Source organism: Zootermopsis nevadensis, unplaced genomic scaffold, assembly GCF_977971745.1.
Source record: "Zootermopsis nevadensis isolate Lab colony 2312 unplaced genomic scaffold, Znev_1.0 Znev_ptg000008l, whole genome shotgun sequence".
NCBI lineage: Eukaryota > Metazoa > Arthropoda > Insecta > Blattodea > Termopsidae > Zootermopsis > Zootermopsis nevadensis.
Window position 1 is genome coordinate 15637462 of NW_028259140.1, and position 24554 is coordinate 15662015.

The window sequence follows — 24554 nt, forward strand, 5'->3', positions numbered from 1 at the left end:
GGTTAAACCAGGCTTTGGCATATTAATCCGGTTTATACAAACGAAGTTCGCGTTATGAGATTATATTTGGAACGCGTTACTTCATCCAAATGTGATTGATTTTATGAATTTTGGCATTGATTAATGTATTAAATTTGAAGAGAGTAGCGACAATCAGTCGCTTGAACGTCTTTCCTCGAGAGCTTCCGTGACACTCACAAAGCTTTCGCCTCGTAAAAGTTGTTTACGAGGCGAAAGCTTAAGCCTTTCCAGATATGGAATGACGTTTGCGCTAGAACAGACGCCTCACTGCGATTGGACCAGTGAAATTCGAATGTGGCTTTTCGGAGCGTTTCCGACGTTATGGGGTGATTTTGGGGAACGAATCGGTTCGCCGCATTCAATTTAAAATTTAAGACCAGTTACTGTGATAGCGCGCTTGTGTTGTGTTGGACTTCAAGTCGTACATAAACAGCCGATTCATTGCAATGCCTGAATATCAGCATAATTGTGTCTTTGCATCAGCGTGTCTCAATTCGTGAAGAAATTGAGTGATTTCAACAACTGTGTCTTCAAGAATTGCAACAGCTCAGCGACGTCGCTGCCCTCTCGCGAGCGCCGCTCCAATTAAGGCCTCTCCGTGTATTCCCTGAGAGTCGGAGGTCCTCGCCCACCGACTAACCCTATGTCAAGGTATTCTGAGAAAACCTTTAACCCTCTCCGCCCACCAAAGTAAGAAACGTTGTAACCACACCAGCGCCGGCCTAGCTACTGGGGTTGAACCCGTGGCTACATCAGCAGAAGGACGAGTGTGAGTGGATGGACGGTTATTTTCCAAAACAACATTTTCTTGCATTTCTCCTCCTTCATTTTTGCGTTTCTCCTCCTCCTCTTTTGCTTTTATCATCCTCCTCTTTTTGCGTTTCTCCTCCATCGATTTGTCTCTGTGTTTGTAGGCGTAATCCCTTGCATTCGGTAGGTTCTCGATGACACAAGTCGACATCCCGGATCTACAAACATTCATGCCTGCCACCTCGTGCCTGCAATTTGAAATGTTAAAAGTGAAAACAAACAATCTTCCATCTTCCATCAGTATTATCTACACTCAAGACAATTTTCACCACATTTCTCTGACAAAATTACAGAAAATATGTATGGAGTTCTAAAATATCAGAGATTTCAATGTAGAATGAGTATAAAAGAATTTTCTTTGGGAGTCGTAAAATGTGTTGACCTAAAAATATCCATGTCTGATGGGCTGGCTCTGTCTTTGGGTGGAATGGGAAACTGCTTGAAGCTAAGGGCACAGCTTCCACCGAAATGTCGTTGCTTGTATTTTGTTTCCAGAAAACCTTAACAAAATTTCCCCCAATCGGAATTCAATGCACGATTGCCTCACCATATTTCAGAACAGTTCCCACGCGATCTTTCTTTCACTCATGCACATAGAACACAGGCCAAATTGCTATCATAACGTAATACATTTTATTACATCATAATGAAGGTAGAGATTACGACTATTTTAAGAGGCTGTCAACTGACTTGTGTTCTGTGCAAGCTTTGTTTGGTACATTTCATTAAGCCATTGACTTCGGTCAGAATAATAAATTTAATCACACGCTTTCTTTGGAGAGATAAGCACGTCTTGTTTGAGACATGAGCCCTTGACAACATTTCCCTCTTTTAGCAAAATATTTTCAAAAATTCTTTGTCCCACCAAAAATTGTTCTGGAGAGGTTCTGTTGGACGTAAGACAGACACAAATCAAAATAAAATGAATTTCTGTGGGATTTCTGGCTTTTCTTCAAACACTTATTAAGAAATTTGTATTCTGAGATGTTTTTGGAGCTGCTTACTAACTCCGTCAACAGATGGCAGGAGACTGCATTGTCAAACACGCCAAGAGACAGCCATTTTAAAATAAACGTCCATCAGAAATGGGAACATGTGACGGTAGGCGTCGTTAAACCTGAAACTGGCCTAACACTTCGATGAAAGCGGAAGATTATGGCGATGCTGATGTGCTGAACGCCAGACACTTCCTGCCCAAGAGAGTGCCACTGATCAAAGAAACTTGGTCAAAGAGCTTCTTATTAATACAGTCACAGCTTACGTCTGATTAGCATTCCTAGTCAATAGCCCTCTGATTTAACCAATCAGCTTGACCGCAACGTCTCCCTGCCTGCTCTCATTGTACCCCTCTCAGCCACCTTTCGCGCGTTTATTCGAGTCCCTGGGTAAGCAGTAAGAACCTCTGAAACGTCGGTCAGTTTCTACGACACTACAAGACGCTGCATCCGCAAGATCGCGGATACATTGACCGGAAATATTTTACTTCCTAGAGCTTTTCGAAAGTAAGAGTTTTGTGATTATACAGTCCTGAACAATGAAACAAAGAAACAAACCATTGCTTTTCCTTGTCATTGAAATATGCGACGTGGGATTCTAATTTAGTCAACTTAGGAGAATAACTGATGACGAAGATCGTGTCGTCCATCACTTCTGCGTGGAGTTCATGGTAATAGAAGTTCATGGCACGGATCTCGGTCCACGTGTCTTCTGTAGGGTCGTACTTTTCGGTACAGAGCTGGGTTGATTTTACGACGTGTCCTCCTGCACACACACACACATTCCGTAAAAGGTCACAGGATATAAAAAAAGCTGCCAAAGGGAACTTTTTCTAACCCCACTCAGCGGGGCCCTTCTTGATATTTATTACTTTATCACCTGGCCACGAAATGTTTAGCCTTTTATGGAGCCACAAGTTTCATTACCTTATTCACAAAAGTCGGTAGTTGACCTCATCTCAAATACTCTAGTTACTTAAAACATTTTAATATTATCCTTCATTTTACTCCAATGTATCACAAGTGGTATCTTCTCTTCAAGATTACCAGTTAAAAATTTCTAGATGTTTGTATTTCCAGTTACTTCGATGCTTCACACTCCGACCGTCTTACAAACTGATTTACGCTCTTAAAATTGGTGATTCCATAAAAGGAACGAATGAATTAAATACAACAAAGAAAATTCATTCCCTCTTGCATTGTCAGTTTTAGTACCAGGAACAGCTACAATTTTATTTTCGTACTTGTAGCATCAGGAAATTGCGCCTGACATCTGTTGTCTACTTCATGAAACTGCGTGAGAAAGTAGCCTTAATTATCAACACAAGATGGCGTTACACAAACAAGTGACGAATATCAAAGACTGCGAAGGGACTGCTTTAAACCATCGGCTTTTTCGGGATAACAGCACGGCAAACTGAAATTTCCTTGCTACATGAACAAAATATTTACCTTTAAAACTGGGACTCTGTGACAAATGGGGCATACATTAGTTGAGATACCATAAGAGATTACGCGATGTTAGTTAGTTAGTTAGTTAAGTGTTCTTTGTGGAGAATGTAATCGAAACCACGAATCGCGGTTAAAATTACTGACAAACTAACTCTGTAATGACAGGAGAAAAATGCTGTTCATAAAATCTCAGTCACTCAAAGAAAACCAGGAAAACATTTCACAATATCAAGTTCTGTCAGGAGGATAGAGGAGCATCACTCAGAATGTCCAGAGTTCTCACCTAGGGCGTACAGACAGCCGTGGAACGAGACGCAAGTAAAATAGTCACGTCGAGAAAGCATTGGTGCGACGAACGTCCATCGGTTGGTGTCCGGGTCATAAACTTCCACCGAGTTTAAGTCATTGAAATAATAATATCCTCCAGCGACGTATATTTTGTCTGCAAAAACAAATTAGCTATAATTAAACTGGTCCATGCAGAGCACAGACATGGGACAATCCCTACTTAAATTTGAAAATCTATTAAGTCCCCCTTCGAGTCACAGAAACTGCACTGTTCATCTGTTTCTTTGTTTCGAGACCAGACAATCAGCGTGTCAAAGAAGACGAGTTTAACTGATAAAATTTAACATAAACAGCATAAAGTGATTAAATTAATGCATAATTGAAATCTTCTGTGAAACGAATTTTATTAAATTTTGTACCAGAGATGTACGGTACGAGCTGCTAAAAGGTGCTCTACATTTATAATACAATGCGCTATTTACATGAGATTATTAACTGTCTCAAAAACATATTACATCTGCATTATTTGAGAGCCATTTTGATAGTTTGAGGGTTGATTGCATTCACTCCGAGTGTACACTAAAAAGACAGAAGACGACGCACAGGGACAGCTTACGAGAGCAGAAGAAACCATCACGCACTCAGAACTTCAAGCCGTTGCAGTCTGTGAAATAACGAAGTCCGTAGCACGGATAAAAGAAGAGATAATAAAAGAATATGGGACGATGGAGTGAGGGAAACAACGATCAAGAGCGAAGAGGAACGCCTTGAAGATGAAGGCATAGAGTTCTTCTGAAACGTCGGCAGAAGCCAAACGACAGCCATCTTCGTATTAGACATCGTGAGAACCTCAAATCCTGCGATTCCTTCAACCGTTCTTGCGTTTTCACACGCGGACAGACAGACAGACAGACGCCTCGCCTTCTGCACTAATTCACAAATTTCTATTTCACTGGATTTACGTACCATTCAGTACAGCCGCACTTGCATAGCATCGCTCTTTGTTCATGGGAGCGATCCTCGACCACTTGTTCGCCTTGCAGTCGTATCTTTCAGCTGTTCTGAGATAATGCTCTCTAACTTTACCGCCCATGGCGTACACTGCACCTCGCAGAACTGCCACCATTAAAGCGGTTCTGAAACGAACAAAAGTACGCTGTCTGCTATGCTCATTTATTGCTGATTCAGATGCATTTCCTCTCGCAGAACCCAATTGTTCGCTCGTCATTGTTATGTCACAATTCAAATGAACTAACAATCAAATCGCATTCTTAAAACCAAAATTGTCGCAAAAGTCCTCCGACCTATTCACACTTTGCTCGATGCTCCTGTGTGTGAGTGGTTCAATTTTACAGCCCCTGCCCAGATTTATATCTTGACTAAGAGAGCGACTATCAGCATTTTGAAGAAGGACTCTGCTCCAAGGAGTTCCTTAGTTACCAAGCTGCGTCTTACCTGCATTCGTGCATAGGCGCCACCTCGCGGCATGTCTTCTTAACAGCGTTGAAGCAGAAACATGAGCTTAATTGTGTCCTGTCATCACGACCACCGATGACGTAAATGACGAAACCGACCACTGCCGTGCAATGGTTGACTCGCGGACCGATCGAGTCGACCCCCTCCACCTGCAGGAACGACAGATTATGGCTTTATGTTTCTTTGGGTCATTCGGTCTATTGAAGTGAAGTCCTTACATTAGAGGCCAAGCGACCAACCACCGGAGCAGAGGTGCAACCCCCAACAGTGGACCGAAATTGCTACACCGTGGAGGGTGGCACTCGACAAAGACCGTGAGAAATTAACTTGGAGCGAAGGTGGAAACAGAAAGACCCGAAGAGAAGCTCTCGTCAAGTTCGACAGACAAACGTAGAATCAATTTCTGATCAACAGCTGACATTTCAGGTTCGTGCGATGGCAAAGACAGATGTTGGTGTTTTGGGTTTTATCGACGCAAAGCTGGAGGCAGTAGGTCCCCCACCGCACCCAAAAGCCTTCTAATTCACGAGGCGTGACCACGCAGATGGCCAACATGCACACCGATCAGTGCTTCATTCATTACGTTGAAATCCACTGACGATCAACGATGTCTAAAATCAGCAGACAGGTTTCCATGACAGGTGAAGTAGGACGCTTATTGTAAGCGGTATTTAAGGAAAACTTCACATCCTTCGACGATTCCTATTAGAACTTATATTGTATACGAGACTTAGCATTTGTGTAATTTATTTATTTATTATTTTGACGTAAATACGTCTATGAGGAAGGGTCATTCGGCAAAAAATTGGAACGAAAAAGGGAAACGAAAAAGTGTAACTTCTTTGTTATGTTACCTAGGAATCCTCATCTGTTTACTCGGCATTGTTGTTACCTATAAAACTTTACATTACATTCAGCTACCACAGACCCATCTGAAGCGTAACTAATTCAAGTTAAATAAGCAAAGTCTTAATCAAACTTTACTCAATTGTAAAGAATGTACAAAGGAAATATTTAGAATAAAGCCAATATATAAACTTCCTTTCCGTATAGACGTATTTACGTCAAAATCCCCGGAACCGTGGTTCCACTGTCACGTTTTAATTCATGTATTTGAAGCTTATCTTAAAAAAGTGTTCAGTGCAATGGAAATAAAAGATCACGAAATAAAGAGGCTAAGAGCTGCTTGTGATTAAGCTTAAATAAACGATTACTTAGTAAAAATAAACAAAAAGGAGGAAAAGTAGTTTTTCTCGGAGGCGTCATTTAACAAGCAGCGGTAAGAGTAGAAATGCGTGCAACTCACAACACTCCACCGGTCAGCAAGTGCGTCGTACGCTTCGATCACATCTGACGGCTCTCCGTCGCGACACCCACCAATAGCAAACAGAATGTCCTGTGGGATTCGCGGGTAGGCAATCCTTGGGGTCACGAAGTCCTTGTCTCCTTCCATCATCATTTCTGAGTCGTGCAGAAACGCGAGAGTCTCTGACATCACGGGTCTGCACGCCTCATTTTCCGTCACGTACGGGTGCTTTGACACCTGTTGAACAGTTCAATGTGGACCTTATGAACTTTTAGGAAGGGATGCCATGTTCAATTGCAGAGCACACATGAAATTCACACATAATTTGGTTGGGGAATCGCCGAAATAGACTGTGGTATATACAGGAAAATATGCATTTTGGTTTATGTAACGACGCTCTTAACAAATGCACAGGTTGTGGAGAGAAGCGAAATCAAGGTTAAATCGAACTTAGAGAAAAGTATTGAAATGTGTTTCAACTGAAAGTTAAATCCTTCAGTAATGGCTGCATTTTGAGTTACATTCAAAATTGTAATTTATTTCTCGTCTCTCCCGTACGAGATGCACATTCTCTTTGATTCGATAACTTTAATTAATTGTCAAAATTACGTAGCATCAAAGAAAATTATGACAATTAGTTGCTTCGAATTTCAAGTGAGGCAACCTTCTGCATGTTGATGGTTGTTGTGGAAGGTCCGTCAACACAACAGCGTGGGGTTATTGGCTCATTGTCTATTACGAGCCATTGCATGTTTCGACCTTAATTAGTCATCATCAGGTGGTTCTCTTTAAGTGTTGGAAACTAGTAGACACGAATGCTAAACTGTAAAGACACTTGAAGCAGTTAACATTTTCATGAATCCGTGCGATTGTTTCACAAGTATTCTTAAGAGGCGAGTGTCTGAAATCACAGGGCATTTGACCTTGAATAGAACATTTTTTCCTCTCGGGTTAAAGAGCATGATGAAATGGAAGAAGGAATATCTTAAGTTGTAAGGCTGCTTCGTGAGATTACGTTTAAAATATTTGAATGTTAAAGCTGTCTATGAATTTGAAGCCCCTCGGGAAATTTTCTCTTGGATGTAAAACGAATCTATCTTGTTGAACGTTTCGGATATCTGTTGTCTCTATATGGTCAATCAGCTGAAGATTATCATGCTAAGTGTTCATCGTTGGAGATACTTGAAATTATTAGAGCAGCTAAGATAAGCTTCTTATGGCAATAGGATCTTTGGTTATGTAGAACGCTGCGCCGGAAGACGTGATTTATATATTGGAGGATTTTCCTATTCAAGCTGTGTGGGCGTTTGAATGCAGTTAACGGTGAAATGCTGTAGTTGAACTGAAACACGTAATGGATCTTAATGAAAGCTGAGACTTCAATCAAAGATTGTAGCGCAGTCGGACTCTCAAAATTAGAGACGATAAATAAAAGACGATTATTAACTCGAACAACATTTTTGCATAAAAGGACGAATCGAATATTTGTTTTGCACATACACACGCGTATGCGAGCGTGTTACCAGTGGCATTCCACAGGAAGTTATTGTAACCATGGCAACTAAGTTAATCTGGGGATTTCTTACGCAGCAAATTTTGCACAGTAGAAGGCATTAAAATAATTGTGTAGTTTTACACGTTGTTATTGTAAGATTTTAACCAGAATTGGAATATGTCAACAGATTCTGTTAAAGCTAATCAATATTAAATCTAATAAACATCCGTCTAGACGTTCTCGAGCTGGAACTGCGGACAGACAGACAGACGGGCTTACACGTGACGAAGAAAAAGGTTCACAATTTGCATTAATTAGTTACGAACACATGTGAATATGGAATTGAAAACGCGGGCTTCACTTCCCATAAACTTCCACGATTTCAGGGGCATACTGACCGTCTCCTTGAAATACTTTGCATGAAGTCGTCCAAGTCTGACGCCCTTCAAAAGGCCCGCGATGTGACCTTTCCTGTTGTCCGGGTCGTGGTTGATCCACCGGAGAATGCACCGCCACACAACTCTCTCGTCCCTCACGTTCAGTTTCTCGTCCTCGATTATCGCTTGCAGCTCCTCTACAGGCAGTTCCAGCAGTTCTTTGCTCTGATGAGACAGTTCCACGAAGTGGCGCAGAACGAAGCGACTAGCGCGAGTCCCAAGGTCGGCGATGAAGTGTAACCTGCGACAGCGAGGTAAGAGCCGACTCAGATTCGGAGTCTGGCACAATTAAACACTGCAGCAAGAACTGGATTCTCAAGCATTTGCACACCACAGTATTTCGCCTGCAGTTTTTACCTTAGCCCTTTGAAGCCCGAATAAGCAATTCTGAGAACAGACACGTGAAGAGGCAACGCTGAGAGACGCTCCGTTTAACCGATCCAAAATAGAAAGCTCTCGGCTCTGAAGGTACCCAGGCAATGCCCGTTGGTCCTCGCGATAAGGTTGTAGGTTGAAACAAGGGCATGGCGTACGCAAGTGAAGAAGGCAGTGAGATGAGGAGTGTAGAATTTTGAATTCTGGCCTTAACCTTGGCGAAACGACGTTTTGGTAACTGTGTGTGTTAATCCCGTGAAAACTCGTGTAACCGGACTAAATGGGGGAACCACGGGTCGGATGAGCGGGGGAAAGGGGAACGTTGTCATGGAATTGAACAAATAAGTTGATACTCAATACAGATTTTAGTCGCTAGCGAATGATGCGGGCGTGCCGCACGCACAAGCCGACGACAAACTCACTCGTGAGCGTTGTTCGAGGGAGTTCTTGTACTAAAAACGTGAATTTATCAGTCATTCTGTCCATCGCATGAACTGGAGGTTCTGGTGTGATTCTGCCGATGTCAGTCGATTTGCTTGCTATGTTGTCCTGAACAAGAAGGAGTTAGAGTTCAGCTTCTACGGGGACCAGCGCGTTGGTCTTTGTCTTTGCCCGATAATAAACAATTCTACAAATGTCCTGAAGTGTTCATAATAATCAGCAAAATCTGGGGCGAGGTTAGATCAATGAACTGTATTGCGTGGACATAGTTTGAACCACTCTCGCCGGTGGAAACCGATCGCAACCGATCTGGTTGAAATTCGGTCGCTTAATGCGGGAATCGGATAATCGAGGCTCGGTCAACAGAGGTTTTGCTGTATGCAGAAGGATGTGGGGCTGAATGTTCATTTTGATATCGGGAGGATTATGTAAGAGCAAGGAGTTCAGCAGAGAAAGAAAGAAAGAAGAAAGAAAGAAGGATAGGAAGTCGAGTGGATTTGATTATGACTCCGCAATAGATCGCGATTAACGTTCCATATGGTGAAATTATTCATCTGCTTGTCATAATGACGCTCAAAACATACGCAGTTAAATCAGTTCATTTAAATTTCAGGGACGTTAATAATAACCCGCCAACAACCCTGACCTACAACGCTTTATAAATTTCCCAGTCCTCAGTCAGAGGCTTTAATCTCCGACCCGGCACTCGACTGCTCTTGAGGAAAGCTGATTCGCTCCAGCGACGAAAGCTGGCGAAACAGCAAATGATAAATGAACATAAATTACCTTGCGAACTGCATGATGCCGATACACTTGTCGACGTTTATCTCGTCCTTGAGGAAGTCGTAGCAGACCTTAGTAACGTTCGGAATACAAAAGTAATCAGCCGCCACGAACAGCTGACGCGCGTTGTTGGAGCGGATGTCCACCTCGCGAAAATAAGCATAATCCAGTATCTGGGTCATCACGTCTGAGCTGACTCCGTGGAGGAGAACATCAGTCTCCTCACCGGTGTGCAGTTTTGTCGTGAAGAGGGTCCTGAAACGTCCATTTGGAGAAACGTCGAGCAGAAAATTACAAGTCATGCGCATAAACTTTAAGTTTTTATGAGTCACGTGGCCAAGTAAAAGAATCTTTTTGTCAATGTGGTGGATTAAGTCTTGTTATCTGAATACTTCAAAAACTCCCAGAATGAGTCCGAATGGGACCGGATTAACTGCGTGTGGGTGAAGTGTTTGCGTAGTCTTAAAAGAAAATAACTTAAAAATCGGAAAGCAAGCAGCGAACATTTGAACTAGAGAATGTCACCTCGTTTCTTACATAACCTTGACTCCTTCAAGAGATATCTGAGTTTATAACAACTACTACAGAAATTTTAAAGCCAACGCAAATATTTCAACATACATCGCGTGCTGTATATTCCACTGATTGATCAGTTCGTAATATGAAATCTATTTGCCCTGTAAAAACATTTTCCCGACAATAAACCACTTGAAAGAAAAGCCGATGTTTCTACGCGGACTATAAAAAGTCATCACCAACCAGAAAACATTTTCCTATTACTAATTAAGGGATTTGCAGCGCAAGACAAACGGAAAGTTTTGATTGTCTGAAAACTGAAAGAGGGGCAAAGCTCGTAACAAGACGTGAGATACGTCTCTTAGAAAACAGAAACAATGGCTCACGCTTATAATTCATTTCTCATTTCGAGTACCCAGGGCATCTTTATTTAAAACACAAGCAGATTAAAGTATGCACAAATTCTGGAAAGATTCTCTCCTGACAATGAAACATGTATTCATCGTCCTGATGACGGAGGCAGTATGACCTCCGAAACGTTGGTTAACATCGACCAGACTACACAGCGCAACAAGCCAGAAGACGGAAATCTTCATATTTTAATCGCCCTGATGATGGAGGCAGTATGATCTCTGAAACGTTGGTTAACATCGACCAGACTACACAGCGCAAGAACCCACAAAACAGAAATCTTCATATTTTAATCGCCCTAATCATGGAGGCAGTATGACCTCCGAAACGTTGGTTAACATCTACCAGACTACACAGCGCAACAATCCAGAAGACAGAAATCTTCATATTTTTAGTCGCCCTGATGATGGAGGCAGTATGACCTCTGAAACTTTGGTTAACATCGACCAGAATACACGGCGCAACAACCCAGAAGACAGAAATCTTCATACTCATCGCCCTGATGACGGAGGCAGTAAAACCTCTGAAACGTTGGTTAACATCTACCAGACTACACAGCGCAACAACCCAGAAGACAAAAATTTTCATACTCATCGCCCTGATGATGGAGTCAGTATGACCTCTGAAACGTTGGTTAACATCTACCAGACTACACAGCGCAACAACCCAGAAGACAGAAATCTTCATACTCATCGCCCTGATGATGGAGGCAGTATGACCTCTGAAACGTTGGTTAACATCTACCAGACTACACAGCGCAACAACCCAGAAGACAGAAATTTTCATACTCATCGCCCTGATGATGGAGGCATTATGACCTCTGAAACGTCGGTTAACATGACCAGACTACACAGCGCAACAACCCAGAAGACAGAAATCTTCATACTCATCGCCCTGATGACAGAGGCAGTATGACCTCTGAAACGTCGGTTAACATCGACCAGACTACACAGCGCAACAACCCAGAAGACAGAAATCTTCATACTCATCGCCCTGATGACAGAGGCAGTATGACCTCTGAAACGTCGGTTAACATCGACCAGACTACACAGCGCAACAACCCAGAAGACAGAAATCTTTATACTCATCGCACTGATGATGGAGGCAGTATGACCTCTGAAACGTTGGTTAACATCGGCCAGACTACACAGCGCAACAACCCAGAAGACAGAAATCTTCATACTCATCGCCCTGATGACGGAGGCAGTATGACCTCTGAAACGTTGGTTAACATCGACCAGACTACACAGCGCAACAACCCAGAAGACAGAAATCTTCATACTCATCGCCCTGATGATGGAGGCAGTATGACCTCTGAAACGTTGGTTAACATCGACCAGACTACACGACGCAACAACCCAGAAGACAGAAATCTTTATACTCATCGCACTGATGATGGAGGCAGTATGACCTCTGAAACGTTGGTTAACATCGGCCAGACTACACAGCGCAACAACCCAGAAGACAGAAATCTTCATACTCATCGCCCTGATGACGGAGGCAGTATGACCTCTGAAACGTTGGTTAACATCGACCAGACTACACAGCGCAACAACCCAGAAGACAGAAATCTTCATACTCATCGCCCTGATGATGGAGGCAGTATGACCTCTGAAACGTTGGTTAACATCGACCAGACTACACGACGCAACAACCCAGAAGACAGAAATCTTTATACTCATCGCACTGATGATGGAGGCAGTATGACCTCTGAAACGTTGGTTAACATCGGCCAGACTACACAGCGCAACAACCCAGAAGACAGAAATCTTCATACTCATCGCCCTGATGACAGAGGCAGTATGACCTCTGAAACGTCGGTTAACATCGACCAGACTACACAGCGCAACAACCCAGAAGACAGAAATCTTCAGACTCACCGCTGTGTGAACCTCAAGTCTTACATTTACTGCGAAGTTCCTTCCCACAGTTCATTATACTTCAGACAGCTGCTTTCAATGTTCCGGGCATTTCTTCTGGACCTTGTTGGTCGTCTTTATGTATTAAGACGGAGTCGTTTTAGAAATGGATTGTTTCTATTTCTCCCTCCAGATCGATTGACTGTCACCTTGGTACAACCGCACTTAAGAATTAGTACAAAAACCACCCATGTCTTCTGGGATGTTGTCTCGTAGAAATTATCGGACGTTACAGACGTGCTTTCTGCCTCCATCATCAAGGAAATAAGGCAGTAATTAGGTCTGAAATGCCACTCAGTTTCTACGGCGCAAGGTCCAGAGGACATTCTTCTTCTTCTTCTTCCTCTCCGCCGTGAGATTTCATGACAACGAACAAATAACAAAAGACAATCAGCCGTATAAAAATACACGTTTCTGCATCAAAGGGGATGAAACATTTCTCATACGAATTGACGTCTATTATGTCCTAATTTCACGTGTTAATAAACCACGTCAGTAAATAAACAAACCTGAAATATTCGCTGCGCATCGACAGAATCACTCTGTGGACTCGGAAGACGCCGCCGTCCTCCAACCTCAGCACCGCGTCACACAAGAGGTTCTCCTCTCTCAGCTTATTCAGGTTGATCGATGCTTCGGTCAGAATTTGGTTTGAGTCCATCTCCTGAAAAACAGTCGATCGCTGTTACAGATTTTTCTTCATACCGACGCGTGTGCACATCGACTGAGAGTGACTGAGAGGGAACACGATACTGAGAAGAATATTTGGTCCTGCGAGAGAGTTACTGACAAGGGAATGGGGAAAACTGCGTAATATGGAGCTTTATAGATCTCTTCACTAATTAATAAATTGTAGGCTGTCAGATCAAGAGTGATGAGATGGGCGGGGCATGTAGAACACATGGCAGATACAAGAAGTGGAACTTTTTAATCGGAAGACCTGAAAAGAAAAGGTCACTTGAGAGTCCCATCCTTTGCTCGGATAATATTAAAATGGATCTTAGGGAGGTGGGGAATGAAGTTGTGGATTTTCTACATCTGCTTGTGGATGTGGCTTAGAGGCGGGGTCTTGTAAACACAGACATGAAACTTAAAGTTTCATAAAAGTCGAGATATTTGATTACCTGGGCTACTGTTAGATTCTCAAGCAGGCCTTCTGTTCTATGGACTCAGTTTGTTTCTTTGTTGTAGAATGCCTGTTGAGATTCAATACAAAATGACAAAGCTTTAAATGTGACTAATCTAACTAACTAACTACCTAGACGGCTTACGGAATACGAAGTTTCTTCACCCAACCAACCAAAGCTTTCCATCAGACCCTACCCTGGGCCAACAAACTCCAGTCTCCTTCAACTCCTATCTCCCATAGATCCCGCCTGAAATTATCCTCCCATCTACGTCTAGGTCTCCCCAGCGACCTTTTCTCCTCAGGCTTTCCAAAAATATCCGGTGCACACCTCTCACCCCATCCATGCACTCCACATGCCCCGCCCATCTCACTCTTCTTGGCTTAATCACCCTGATAATGTGACTCAAATAGGCAATATTAAGTCATGCCGCGTGTTTGTCATTACTCGCATAAATTTAAATCTTCTTATATGTAAACTACGTAGACATTACGTATAAAATATCAATGTAATCAATAAAGTCTTAGATGCCTCTACTCTGGTGAACCGATTTTAAAAAAAATACGAAAAGAATATGCCATAGAAATTGCGTGACCTTTGATGCAGAACCAGACAGTTAACAAATAAATTTTGGAAAAAGGATGTTACGCCTTTTCATAAGCATAAAATTTTCGAGTTCTTCTCTCTCTGTAGAACTAAAAGTGCGTAAGAGCTTACTTGATTAAGGACTTTCCCGCCTAAGTTACACTTTTATATACACTCAAGCACAAAATGTAATGTAAATTTATCAAACGAACGCGAGAATTACAGTTGGTAACAGTCACAAAAGCTCTAATTTGTTCTAACGCATGCGTAGATCAGGCCTAGATCACGCTACTCACAAACTGCAATGTGAAAGATGTTCTATGGAAAGTCGATTGGTACTCGGCTCGTCAAAGAATAGTCCACTTCCTTACTGAACCAGAAGCTTCATCATCGATTTCACAAAAGCCCGCCACCTGGGTCTATCCTGAGCCAGTTGCATCCAGTTCGCTCCATCGAGTCCCATCTCCCTAAGACCCATCTTAAAGTTATCCTGCCACCTACGCCGAGGTCTTCCCAGAAGTCTCCTCCCTTCAGGTCTTGTAAACACACCTCCCCTCCCCTATCCCTAACAACATCGGGTGAGGAGCTCGTCATGCATTTTCTCTATTATCTGTCCCACTCCCGATTTGGGTCCAAACATCTTCCTCGACATTCTGTTCTCAGAGGCCCTCAGTCTAAGTTCCTCCCTCAAAGTGAAAGACCAAGTTTTGCACCCATAAATACTTTGCACTCAATAACAGCAAACATTCCCCGGATTTAACCTGCTGATAATAGGACGGAGATTCGTCGATAATTAGGCTTGTAAAACCGAAATAAAAATTATTCACAGTTCCCTAAAACGCTTTAATAATGTCGATGTATCAACAGATGTAAAGCGTTAGAATTATTATTCAGAATACAAACCCCACTTCTTAGCATCCACATATTTTTATTAAGATTCTGGGCTACGAAAAACTTTTTATTCCTTTAAAATTGTAAAATGTTAATTGCCTACTGGAATATTCTTTTATTATCAATGATGCCGTGAACAAACAGAAGTCAATCTAATGTCACTTGAAATTGTGTTAAAAAAGTTTAATTCTCTTACACGAGTTCACAAATGCAGAAGAAAACATTAAATGTGATAAACAATAATAATAAATAGGAATCCCTTGCCTCAAACTTTGTTCAATTGTAGGAGACCACGACGTCCACCGGAAAAGATGAATTTAATCAAATCTAAAATGGCGAGAGTGGAGGACAGATATTCTAAAACGTTTTTAGCAGCACAAAATTGTCTATTCTACGACGCACTTCTTCTACAAGCGATTCACATCTCAACTATTTCCGCAATGACGAAAGCGGATTGTTGACGGCAATAATGAATCACAACAATGCCGAGTAAACAGGTGACGTAACAATTAGTTTTAGGTAAATCATTGTTACGCACGCAGGAGTTCATATAAAAGCTGACCATTGTCGGCCATATTTACACATTGTTGATATGAATCTTACACATTTTCCTAACGCTGTTTTCCCGAATGACCCTTCCATATACACGTATTTACGTCAAAAGAAGACAAGTCTAATTCTCTTACACGAGTTCACAAATGCAGATGAAAACATTAAATGTGATGAATAATTAATAATAAATAGGAATCCCTTACCTCAAACTTTGTTCAGTTGTAAGAGACCACGATGTCCACCGGCAATTATCAATTTAACCAAAACTAAAATGGAGTATCACAGATTTCTTAATAATTCTTATATAAGATAAGAACTCGTGATATCCTAAAAGGATTTTAACAGCAAAAAAATTGTCTACTGTACGACGCACGTCTTCTACAACAGATTCACAGCTCAGCTCTTTCCGCAATATCGAAAGCGGATTGTTGACGGCGATAATGAAACACAACAATGCCGAGTAAACATATGACGTAACAATTAGTTTCTTAGGTAAAGGAATGGAGTGCAATAAGGTTCATTCAGGCAATTATACTGCATGCATAAGAAACTAGAAAAGAGCCTTATGGCAATCTCAGCCAAGATTGTTGCAGGCGTGGGTTAGAAATTCCAATACTTTTCTTGCATTGTTATGCACGCAGGTGTTTACATAAAGGCTGACCATTGTCGGTTCATATTTACACATTGTTGGTAGTTTAAAAGAAACACAAAGATACAATTCTAAAGGGTTTTGACGACGGTAGTTTTCACTTAAAATTGTTCGTTATCAGGACTTTTCCATCGTCTGTTCAGTGACAGAGACTAGCTTTATCTAAGGGACCCAGCAGAGTGAGTACCTCTCACTTGAAGACGGAGGCAGAACCACCCTCCGAAACGTCGTGGTTTTAAAAGAACAGACGATGTGAAAAGTCCCGATAACGAACAATTTTAAGTGTAAACAAAGATAATTACTCTTAACTTATAATTTGGTTACATTCAATCATAAATGGAAGAAGTCAATAAATAATACTGAATGTGTTCTCTATCAGAAGGAAATAAATTTAAAAATAATGGGAATATGTATAAGAAGGAATTTAAATTTCATTACCCTTATTATTTAAAACTAACATCGGGTTTTATTTTACTTGATTAATTTTGAAAATAATTTTTTAAGGCCCCGGGCCTGTTGACCCCGTCACCCCTGCGCCAGGGATAATGTTTCCGGGGGCCTGAGAAACCCATGTTTCGCGGTTCTGGCGTTGACAATGGAAGTGTAATCGCCTCTGAAGTTGGTTCAAATCTATGTTATAACGAAGACTTGTATCGCTCTTGCTTTTAAAGCCCAACAACTGAACATGTGATTTCGTTCTGACTTTTAGGTTCCTATTTGATTAACCGACATTTCCACGAGACTCACACATTTTTAATATACAAGAAAGTATTTCAAATTTGTTTAAATTAAACTGAATAATTGTAACCTAACCTAACTTTTTATGCTGCTGATAAATAATGCAGTAACTTAAAATGGATCTAGGTCTCTGGAGTCCAGCTCACAGACGTGGAGACACGGCGGGCAGTCGGATCTCCGCGATGGCACTGGAGATGCTCTGCATGTGTAGCAGCCTCGCGTCGGAGGAGCAGACCTCAAGAAAACCAATAGTCAGTGTCCAACAAGGTTTGCTGAAGAGAAAAGTTTTAGCATCTATCCGAAACAAGAAAAAGTACGCGGCGTTTCTCAGAATTCCGAACGCCAAACCTCCTGTCGGCGACCTCAAGTTCAAGGTAATGGGAAGATGATAATATGAACGTGAGTTTTATATTGCGGTCTGCATTCTGTGAAAAGTACATAAATCATTCGGAGCGTCGTATTCAGAAAATATCGCGGTGTCTAGAGCTAAAGTGCCACCCAAATTACCTAAAGACCTTAGAACCTAAAATGTCACATCGTACATAAAGTAACTAACATTGCCTTGAGAGACGAATTGAATGGTAAATATCGACGTCTTACACTTTACAAAACTTTCAATAAATTTGTTAAAGCCGGTCAAAACGGGAAATGTAAATTACGTAAATTGAATCCAATGTCTCTTGCTCAAAGAGTGCGAGGATGGGGATTCCATTTGTACGGGTTCAGATGACCAATGGCGAGTTACTTCAAGCAGGATTGAATTCAAACGCAGACTTTTATTAATCGAAAGTACGGTCTTATTTCTGATACCCTTTTAATGGCCATCACATGAATTCGAACGAGGTTATTAATTGGTGTCGCATGAACTGTAAAAGACGAATAAACTCGCGGTAATCTTAAAAGTCGTATCTTCAGCCTCTACGGTACCAAACCCCAGCAGATCATGAAAATAGACAATGTTACGCCGCAGAGACTCTGTAACTTCCGGTCTTTAACCTCGAATGTTTCCGGTACTATCACTGAATGTGCCTGAAAGAAATAAATAAAACCACAAAAATCTTCAGTCAGGACAACCGGTCTCGGACCTACATCGAATAGATTGTAGGACCCAGATTATTTAATTCCCGAGGCACTTAAAAGCATAAACGCGAAATTTGCACGAGTTTTTCTTATGCGAAAAAAATTTCTATTCCGAGTCTAACAACTTGAAATAGTTTACAAGCCACAATTCTTCACACATCTCTGTATTCCTGTCTGACTTACCATTCCTGGTAATGAAGATGTCCAACAGCATGAGAAACTTAACGACGCACTCGCTGAAAGTTCTGCCACTCGAAGCAATGTCCATGATGGCAAATAATTTCTATTCAGTTTTAATTTGAAATTTGCTCGCTGCAGGCGCCTCAAGCATCAGGGACTCGTGATGCGACTTCGGAAGGGTGCACGTGCACTCAGAGGAGCGACTTGACGAGATTACTGCGTCTGCGCAACTTACAGAAAACGGAAAATGCTTTCAATGTAATAATTTCTGTAAATATTTAGAACAGTAAACAATAAAAAATAGGGAGTATTGAAGTGGTGACTCGTACCACAGATACAGGAAATGCAGCGCCGATACGGAAACCTCCGTATAAGATACCATACGCTTTAAGAGATGTTACGAAAGAGTAAACTCAAGATTTGTTGGAAAAAGATTTTATACGTGAAAGTGATTGATAGTCCGTGGACAAGCCCCGCCATATTGACCCCAAAAAGGAGTATGGATGGCGCACACAAATGGAGAGTGTGCACAGATTTTAGAGGTGTAAATACACTAACTAAGTTTCAGGCATTTCCCACGGTGGCTTCTTAGTATGGAGGCCGTTACTTCTCGGTGCTGGATTGTTTCAGTGGATTTTTGCGAGTAGAGATCGCGGAGAAATACAAAGAAAAGACTGCATTTGGCGCACCCTTTGGGAATTACGAATACAATCGCTTATGTTTTGGTTTATGCGATGTTTGAGTCCCTGATGGACAAAGTATTGGGAGGTCTACTGCTACATAGATGACTTGTTGATTTTCAGTTCTACTCCTGAAAAGTACGCGAAAAGGCTAGAAAGAAAGACCCATGGCCTGTGCTTCTGGACAGTTACACGAACACGAACAGATATTGAGCTCTAGTGAATTAGAACTTTTAGCTCTTGTGTGGGCCACACGTCACTTCCGAAGCCATCTGCGTGGTCGTCAGTTCGTAGCCCGATCTGACCATCGACCTTTATCTAAAGAAATTCTCAGACACCAACTCCCGGTTAATGAGATGGTCTCTCAGATTTCACAGCAGAATTCCGCCCAAGAAAGTTTATCCAGCATGTAGACGCCCTAAGTCGACACATCGCGACCTTGGAAAACGACCCCTTGAGTCGCGCAAACATGGCTAAATCAGCAGAGCGACAGTTTTTGTCAGCGTCTGTAGAAATAGCTTTGACAAAGGTCAGTTTTACCTTGACAAAGATGGCTTACTACATCGGCGAGCGGGAGGTCATTGCCCCGATCAGGTGGTAATACCACGTGGGTTAGTAAATGACGTCATAGCCTCGCGTCACACCCAGGATAGAACAGGACTCTGAAGCCACGGATGAAGCGAGCGATACGATCCCATGTCAGACCGACCGACGGAAACACGGCCATGAGAATAAAGCCCCAGTGGGAGACCCGGAAGAGGCGAGGAAGCCATCTCAAGTATGCGCCGTGGATCACAAAGCATCAAGGATTGGACTGCGAGACGCGGGATCAACATTTCTAGATCAACGATCACGCAGGTTATGAACTGGCCGTGACACCAAATGAGACTCGAGTCCATGCCTACCGATTCGCTTAGCTAATTAAGAATCCCTGAGACAACCCACCAAAACGCCGAAATATCCCACCGGCTACGTCACTCTCCAAGATGGGACGCAGTGTGCAACCAGCCACGTCGTAGCGGACGCCGCGATGTACGCGACAGACATTAAGGTGGCTCATAAATCCTTTGAAAGTGTGACAAAGTTCAAATACTTGGGAAAAACAATAACGATTCAACGAGGAATTTAGGAGGAGATTAAATTCGGGAAATGCTTGCTACTTCTCAGTTCAAAATATTTTGTCTTCCCGTCTGATTTCTAAGAACCTGAAAATTAAAATATACAAAACAATAATCTTGCCTGTTGTTTTGTATGGGTGCGAAACTTGGTCAATTTCATTGACATTACTCTGTTAAAAATTTCGGGCACAAACCTGGGTCCACATTTTCGCGTTCCGCTGTTATGTTATGGCAGTGCGCGTCAGTGTTGACCCGGCTTTAAGAGGCCGAGAAGTGAAAATGAAACTTCAAGATAAAAAGAAGAAGAAGAAGAAGACAGAGCTAAGACTCGAGAACAAGTGTCCATATCCAGAAAATCATTCCGTACCGAGCATATTTTATTAGCCACGTGATCTAATTAGAGGTTTGTGGAGACTTACCGATTGGGTACAAGAATATTTTGTGGGGTGGAGTTATTTTATCAGGTGTCGTGGCTGATTTTCAAAAGACATGCGTAATTTAGAATTTAAAAAGAGCCGGTTATGACGACAGGCTTCTGTACGCTGTCAGAATTTTCTTTCACTGTTTGACGTTGAAATGCGGCAAGCAAACTTTTTAAATTTTGTGACTTTACTGAGTTACGACTAACTGACCATGAGTGCAGAATGCAACGTGCGTGTCATTTCAACAATTTTAGCGTTCCTGAATTTCTTGTCACAGTGAACTTACTAAAACTGCAGCTGTGGTAGCTTGCTTGGTGACACACGCTATGCGACTCCACCCCCATTTAAAAAAGGTTGAGCTGAAACAGGGTGTTTCATGTTAATTGTTGTTGAAATAACATTCAATATGACACAACTCTTTCGATCTTTGCTTTTTATGTAAGAGGGGATGGTTATTCATGTAATAAATGTTTCGAACCCCCTTTGAGGCTTAACATTATGGCAGAGCAGATCTCTATCTATCCACCTGTCCGAAAGTCTATTCACCTGTCTTTATTATCCAGAGTTTCCACATAAAACACAGTAACTAAGTACAACAGCAGAGCATACAGGCTTGGAATCAAACCAGTAACCTGCCGAGTACGAACCCCATTCCACAAGGCCCCGCCCAAGCTGCACGTCGCTGCCTGACCTTACCCGGAGCAGCAAGCCAGAGCCTTCACTGCCCTAGTGTGTTCGTTGCTTGGTTCTCAGCGTCAATAACAAATATAATGCTCCCTGCGCTCTGATCTAATAGGGCAAACCACGGAAGTCTAGAATACTTTTCCAGAAGTCAGATTTCTTGAACAGCCCAGCGACTATTACATTGTCAAGAAGCATTCTGTTCTATAGTTTGTTTCGCAGTCTAATCTAGAGCTCATAACGTGACGAAAACAGTCCTAATGTATTTGAATACATTTATACAAAGACTGAATAATGGCTACAGAATTTCATGAAGCTAAACCTACGATGGCTCAATTTTGTGGGCCCTCAGATTTTAACTGGGAAACTTGGATGTTTTCAAGTTAATGTATGTTCAATAATTCTCTTGTGTTTAGATTATTTACGACGCGAGACTTGGTCAATGGCATTTATGCAGTATCACAAACGCCTACATTTTACGTTTTGGACGAATGCTTTTGTGCTGAAAAGCTTGAAACATTGGGTACTCGGTTAGTAACAGCGGAGGGATACATAGTGACATAGCGTGGGAACCGTGGCGCGTCATTTGCTTGTCTGGTCTCTGACGTCACTTACCCCAGGTTAAAATTTATATAATTTTATGTGTGTCGAACTTTAAAACCCAAATAATAGGCGTACTAAATATATTTAGTGACGTCTGCACTTATTATTTTGATCATTAAATGCCGTCCGTTTGTTAGATTTAGCAGGAACCGTCACAGGATGTCAGGTGGGGTGACCTCTTACGGGCGAAATCGCTCTTAATTTTTTTAATCGCGTAGCATCAGAGAGCCATTAGCCTTCGTAAGGGTGAGACGTGAGCCTGCCTGCAATCTATCTTGGCCTACAGCGTACGAATCTGGTATTGTAGAATAAGCAACTAGTGTTCATAAGTTGTATTAAATAGTTTACGTGAAATTAATTGTGATTTCGTATTAATAGAGACAAATTAAATGTTCTCGGACACGTCTAAATGCTACTTCACTTTAGTTTGTATAGTTGGATAAAAAGTAGTTCGTGGTGTATGCAAATTAGGAGGTGTGAAACAATGAAGAAGTGTTCGCTAAAAACGTCGTAACAGTTTCGTGATTTGAAATAATTTCGACTTTGATTTCACGTTGCTCGGTCAAGAATTGCAAAATCATTATTCACGATATTCTTTCCAACATGGAAAATTACGTGCGAAGTTTGTAGCCATTATGGCGTCTTTTTGCTATGCAGAAATATTAAATATTCAAGTCATTCAGAAATGAAGAACTTTTCCAAAACATTAAATTTGTTTGCCGACTTTTGAACACGTACACAAAATTACTGCTGATCAGTGGCTTTGTAATCCGCATGGCCTATGAGAACTGTACCGAGTGCACATTAATATGAATAATTAAATAGTTGCGAAAGTAGTAGACATTTTGATTTTTTCGAGTGTTGTATTTTTTCGCCAACATGAATATTCAGGCTGATCTGAATCATATTACATATTAATAATGATTGAGTTCTGCAAAGTTTCTAGAAGTTTGTCTTCAAAATTCTGGCGAACGTTTGGGAATCAAATTAACTGTTGATTGTCATCCTTATGATTTAGTCTAAAAATTCAGTGGTCCCATTGTAAAGTTATTGTCATATTTTTACGCAAATAATTTGAAATGCACTCACTTAAATAATTATTGTGATAATATTATGTCAGTTCGGTTTCATATAATTTGATGAGTACATTTCAGTCAAATAGGGTTACGATGCACTCAGATGTCATTGCTAATACTAAATAGTTTTGTTGTTCACATTTATAATCAGCTATTTACATGTGACATTACCGTAAAATGACCTCGCTCGGCTCACTGCTTGTTGCATCCGGAAGGCTCTCGGATAGATTCCCGAGCTGGTACAGAAGGTTTCGTGTTTTTATCCAGTTTCTCAGCGCATAACTAGTCACTGTGTCTTATATTATACTTTATTTTCGAAGCTGCATAAGGATGCGAGCACTATTTTGCTGATCCTGGGATGTTTCAGATTTGGGATGCGTGCAATAGAATGACGGACAATTGTCTTCCTGTGATTAAATGAAAAAGCTAATTGCACTTGAGGAATGTGAAATTCATTTCTTAGGATGTCTGCACCATTCCACCCCTTCAAACTACGTTGCATTTTATCTTTACGTCGACACGTTAAATGATTTGTTACATCTTTACAGCTTTTCCCGTACTCTCGCGTAAAATATTCCCATTATCCCTAGAGTCCCTAGGAATTCTTTCACTATTTCATCTTCCAGGATAGGAAACCATGAACACTTTTCATCTCCTCGTAATCTCCCGTCGTTTGTTCTACTTAGGCTACGAAGTCTAAACTGCAGTGCGTTTAAAAAGTTCGGTTCATTGCGTTCAGGATTTGTACAAAACTTGAAACATGTTAGCCTGCACCAACAAATTATTCCCCATTATAGCCAAGGTTGTTGGGTAGTGACTAAGTAAGAGCAGTAACTGTCAAATCCGCTGACGTCACGTAAATTAAACATTGATATAAAATTATTTGATGGCAGACTCCACACACGAATCGTACAAATTAGCATTCTTTCTGCATGACTAACTCACTAATAAACCTAACAATTCTTTCCTTCTGTGTGCATGGCCGGCGAACACTAACTTTTCATGATTTGTACGTTCTCGTGTTGCTTCTTTGAATGTGGACAAATTTTAAAGAATGAACTTCAATCGAATTCAAGACAGTAAATAAATGGGACCGAAGACGTCCCCACTCACAATTTTCAAGGAATATTATAAATAATAGTATGATAATATTAAAAATGTCGCTAAATATGTTACGTGTGATGAGTAGTTGGACAGAACTTTCTGTTTAAGGTGTTTTGTTCTGAATTTTCCAAATGTTGAACACAGGTTCCATATCAGGTGACATTTCTCGTGCGTTTCTTCAATAAGAGCTCTTAATTAATTTACATCTCGACGCTGAGGCTCTCTGTCCCTGTTCCAGCTTTCGGTTCTCTTCCACGTCTTCATACATTACAACGTTTTCGGGAAATTCACTGCCACAAAAGAACACGGAAGTTCATTCTCGTCACCAGAAAAACCGAAATTC

The 24554-nt window shown here is 41.5% G+C and overlaps 3 protein-coding genes across 5 annotated transcripts in view; 2 read left to right on the plus strand and 1 right to left on the minus strand.

Annotated features, from left to right (window-relative positions):
- LOC147874524 (uncharacterized) overlaps window positions 1–24554 on the plus strand; it is a 114331-nt gene that overhangs the window by 55030 nt on the left and 34747 nt on the right. The gene's annotated exons all lie outside the window — the stretch shown is intronic.
- Window positions 37–16276, minus strand: LOC147874525 (kelch-like protein 10). 2 transcript variants are annotated; one of them, XM_087344711.1, is made up of 10 exons: window positions 16084–16276; window positions 13235–13389; window positions 9883–10134; window positions 8242–8521; window positions 6349–6585; window positions 5022–5191; window positions 4533–4702; window positions 3562–3720; window positions 2385–2592; window positions 37–1019 (listed from the first exon to the last, which is right to left on the minus strand). In XM_087344711.1, the coding sequence occupies exons 2-10, from the start codon at window positions 13384–13386 to the stop codon at window positions 668–670; spliced, it is 1980 nt and encodes a 659-aa protein (XP_087200837.1). In that variant the 5' UTR covers window positions 13387–13389; window positions 16084–16276; the 3' UTR covers window positions 37–667. The 2 variants fall into 2 exon arrangements, with proteins under 2 accessions (XP_087200837.1, XP_087200838.1); XM_087344712.1 differs by lacking the exon at window positions 16084–16276 and adding an exon at window positions 13850–14120.
- Window positions 16536–18876, plus strand: LOC147874526 (pyrethroid hydrolase Ces2a-like). Of its 2 annotated transcripts, XM_087344746.1 has the most exons (3): window positions 16536–16619; window positions 17394–17641; window positions 18666–18876. In XM_087344746.1, exons 2-3 carry the CDS (start codon window positions 17450–17452, stop codon window positions 18807–18809), a joined length of 336 nt encoding a protein of 111 aa, XP_087200872.1. In that variant the 5' UTR covers window positions 16536–16619; window positions 17394–17449; the 3' UTR covers window positions 18810–18876. The 2 variants fall into 2 exon arrangements, with proteins under 2 accessions (XP_087200872.1, XP_087200871.1); XM_087344745.1 differs by lacking the exon at window positions 16536–16619 and having other exon boundaries at window positions 17250–17641.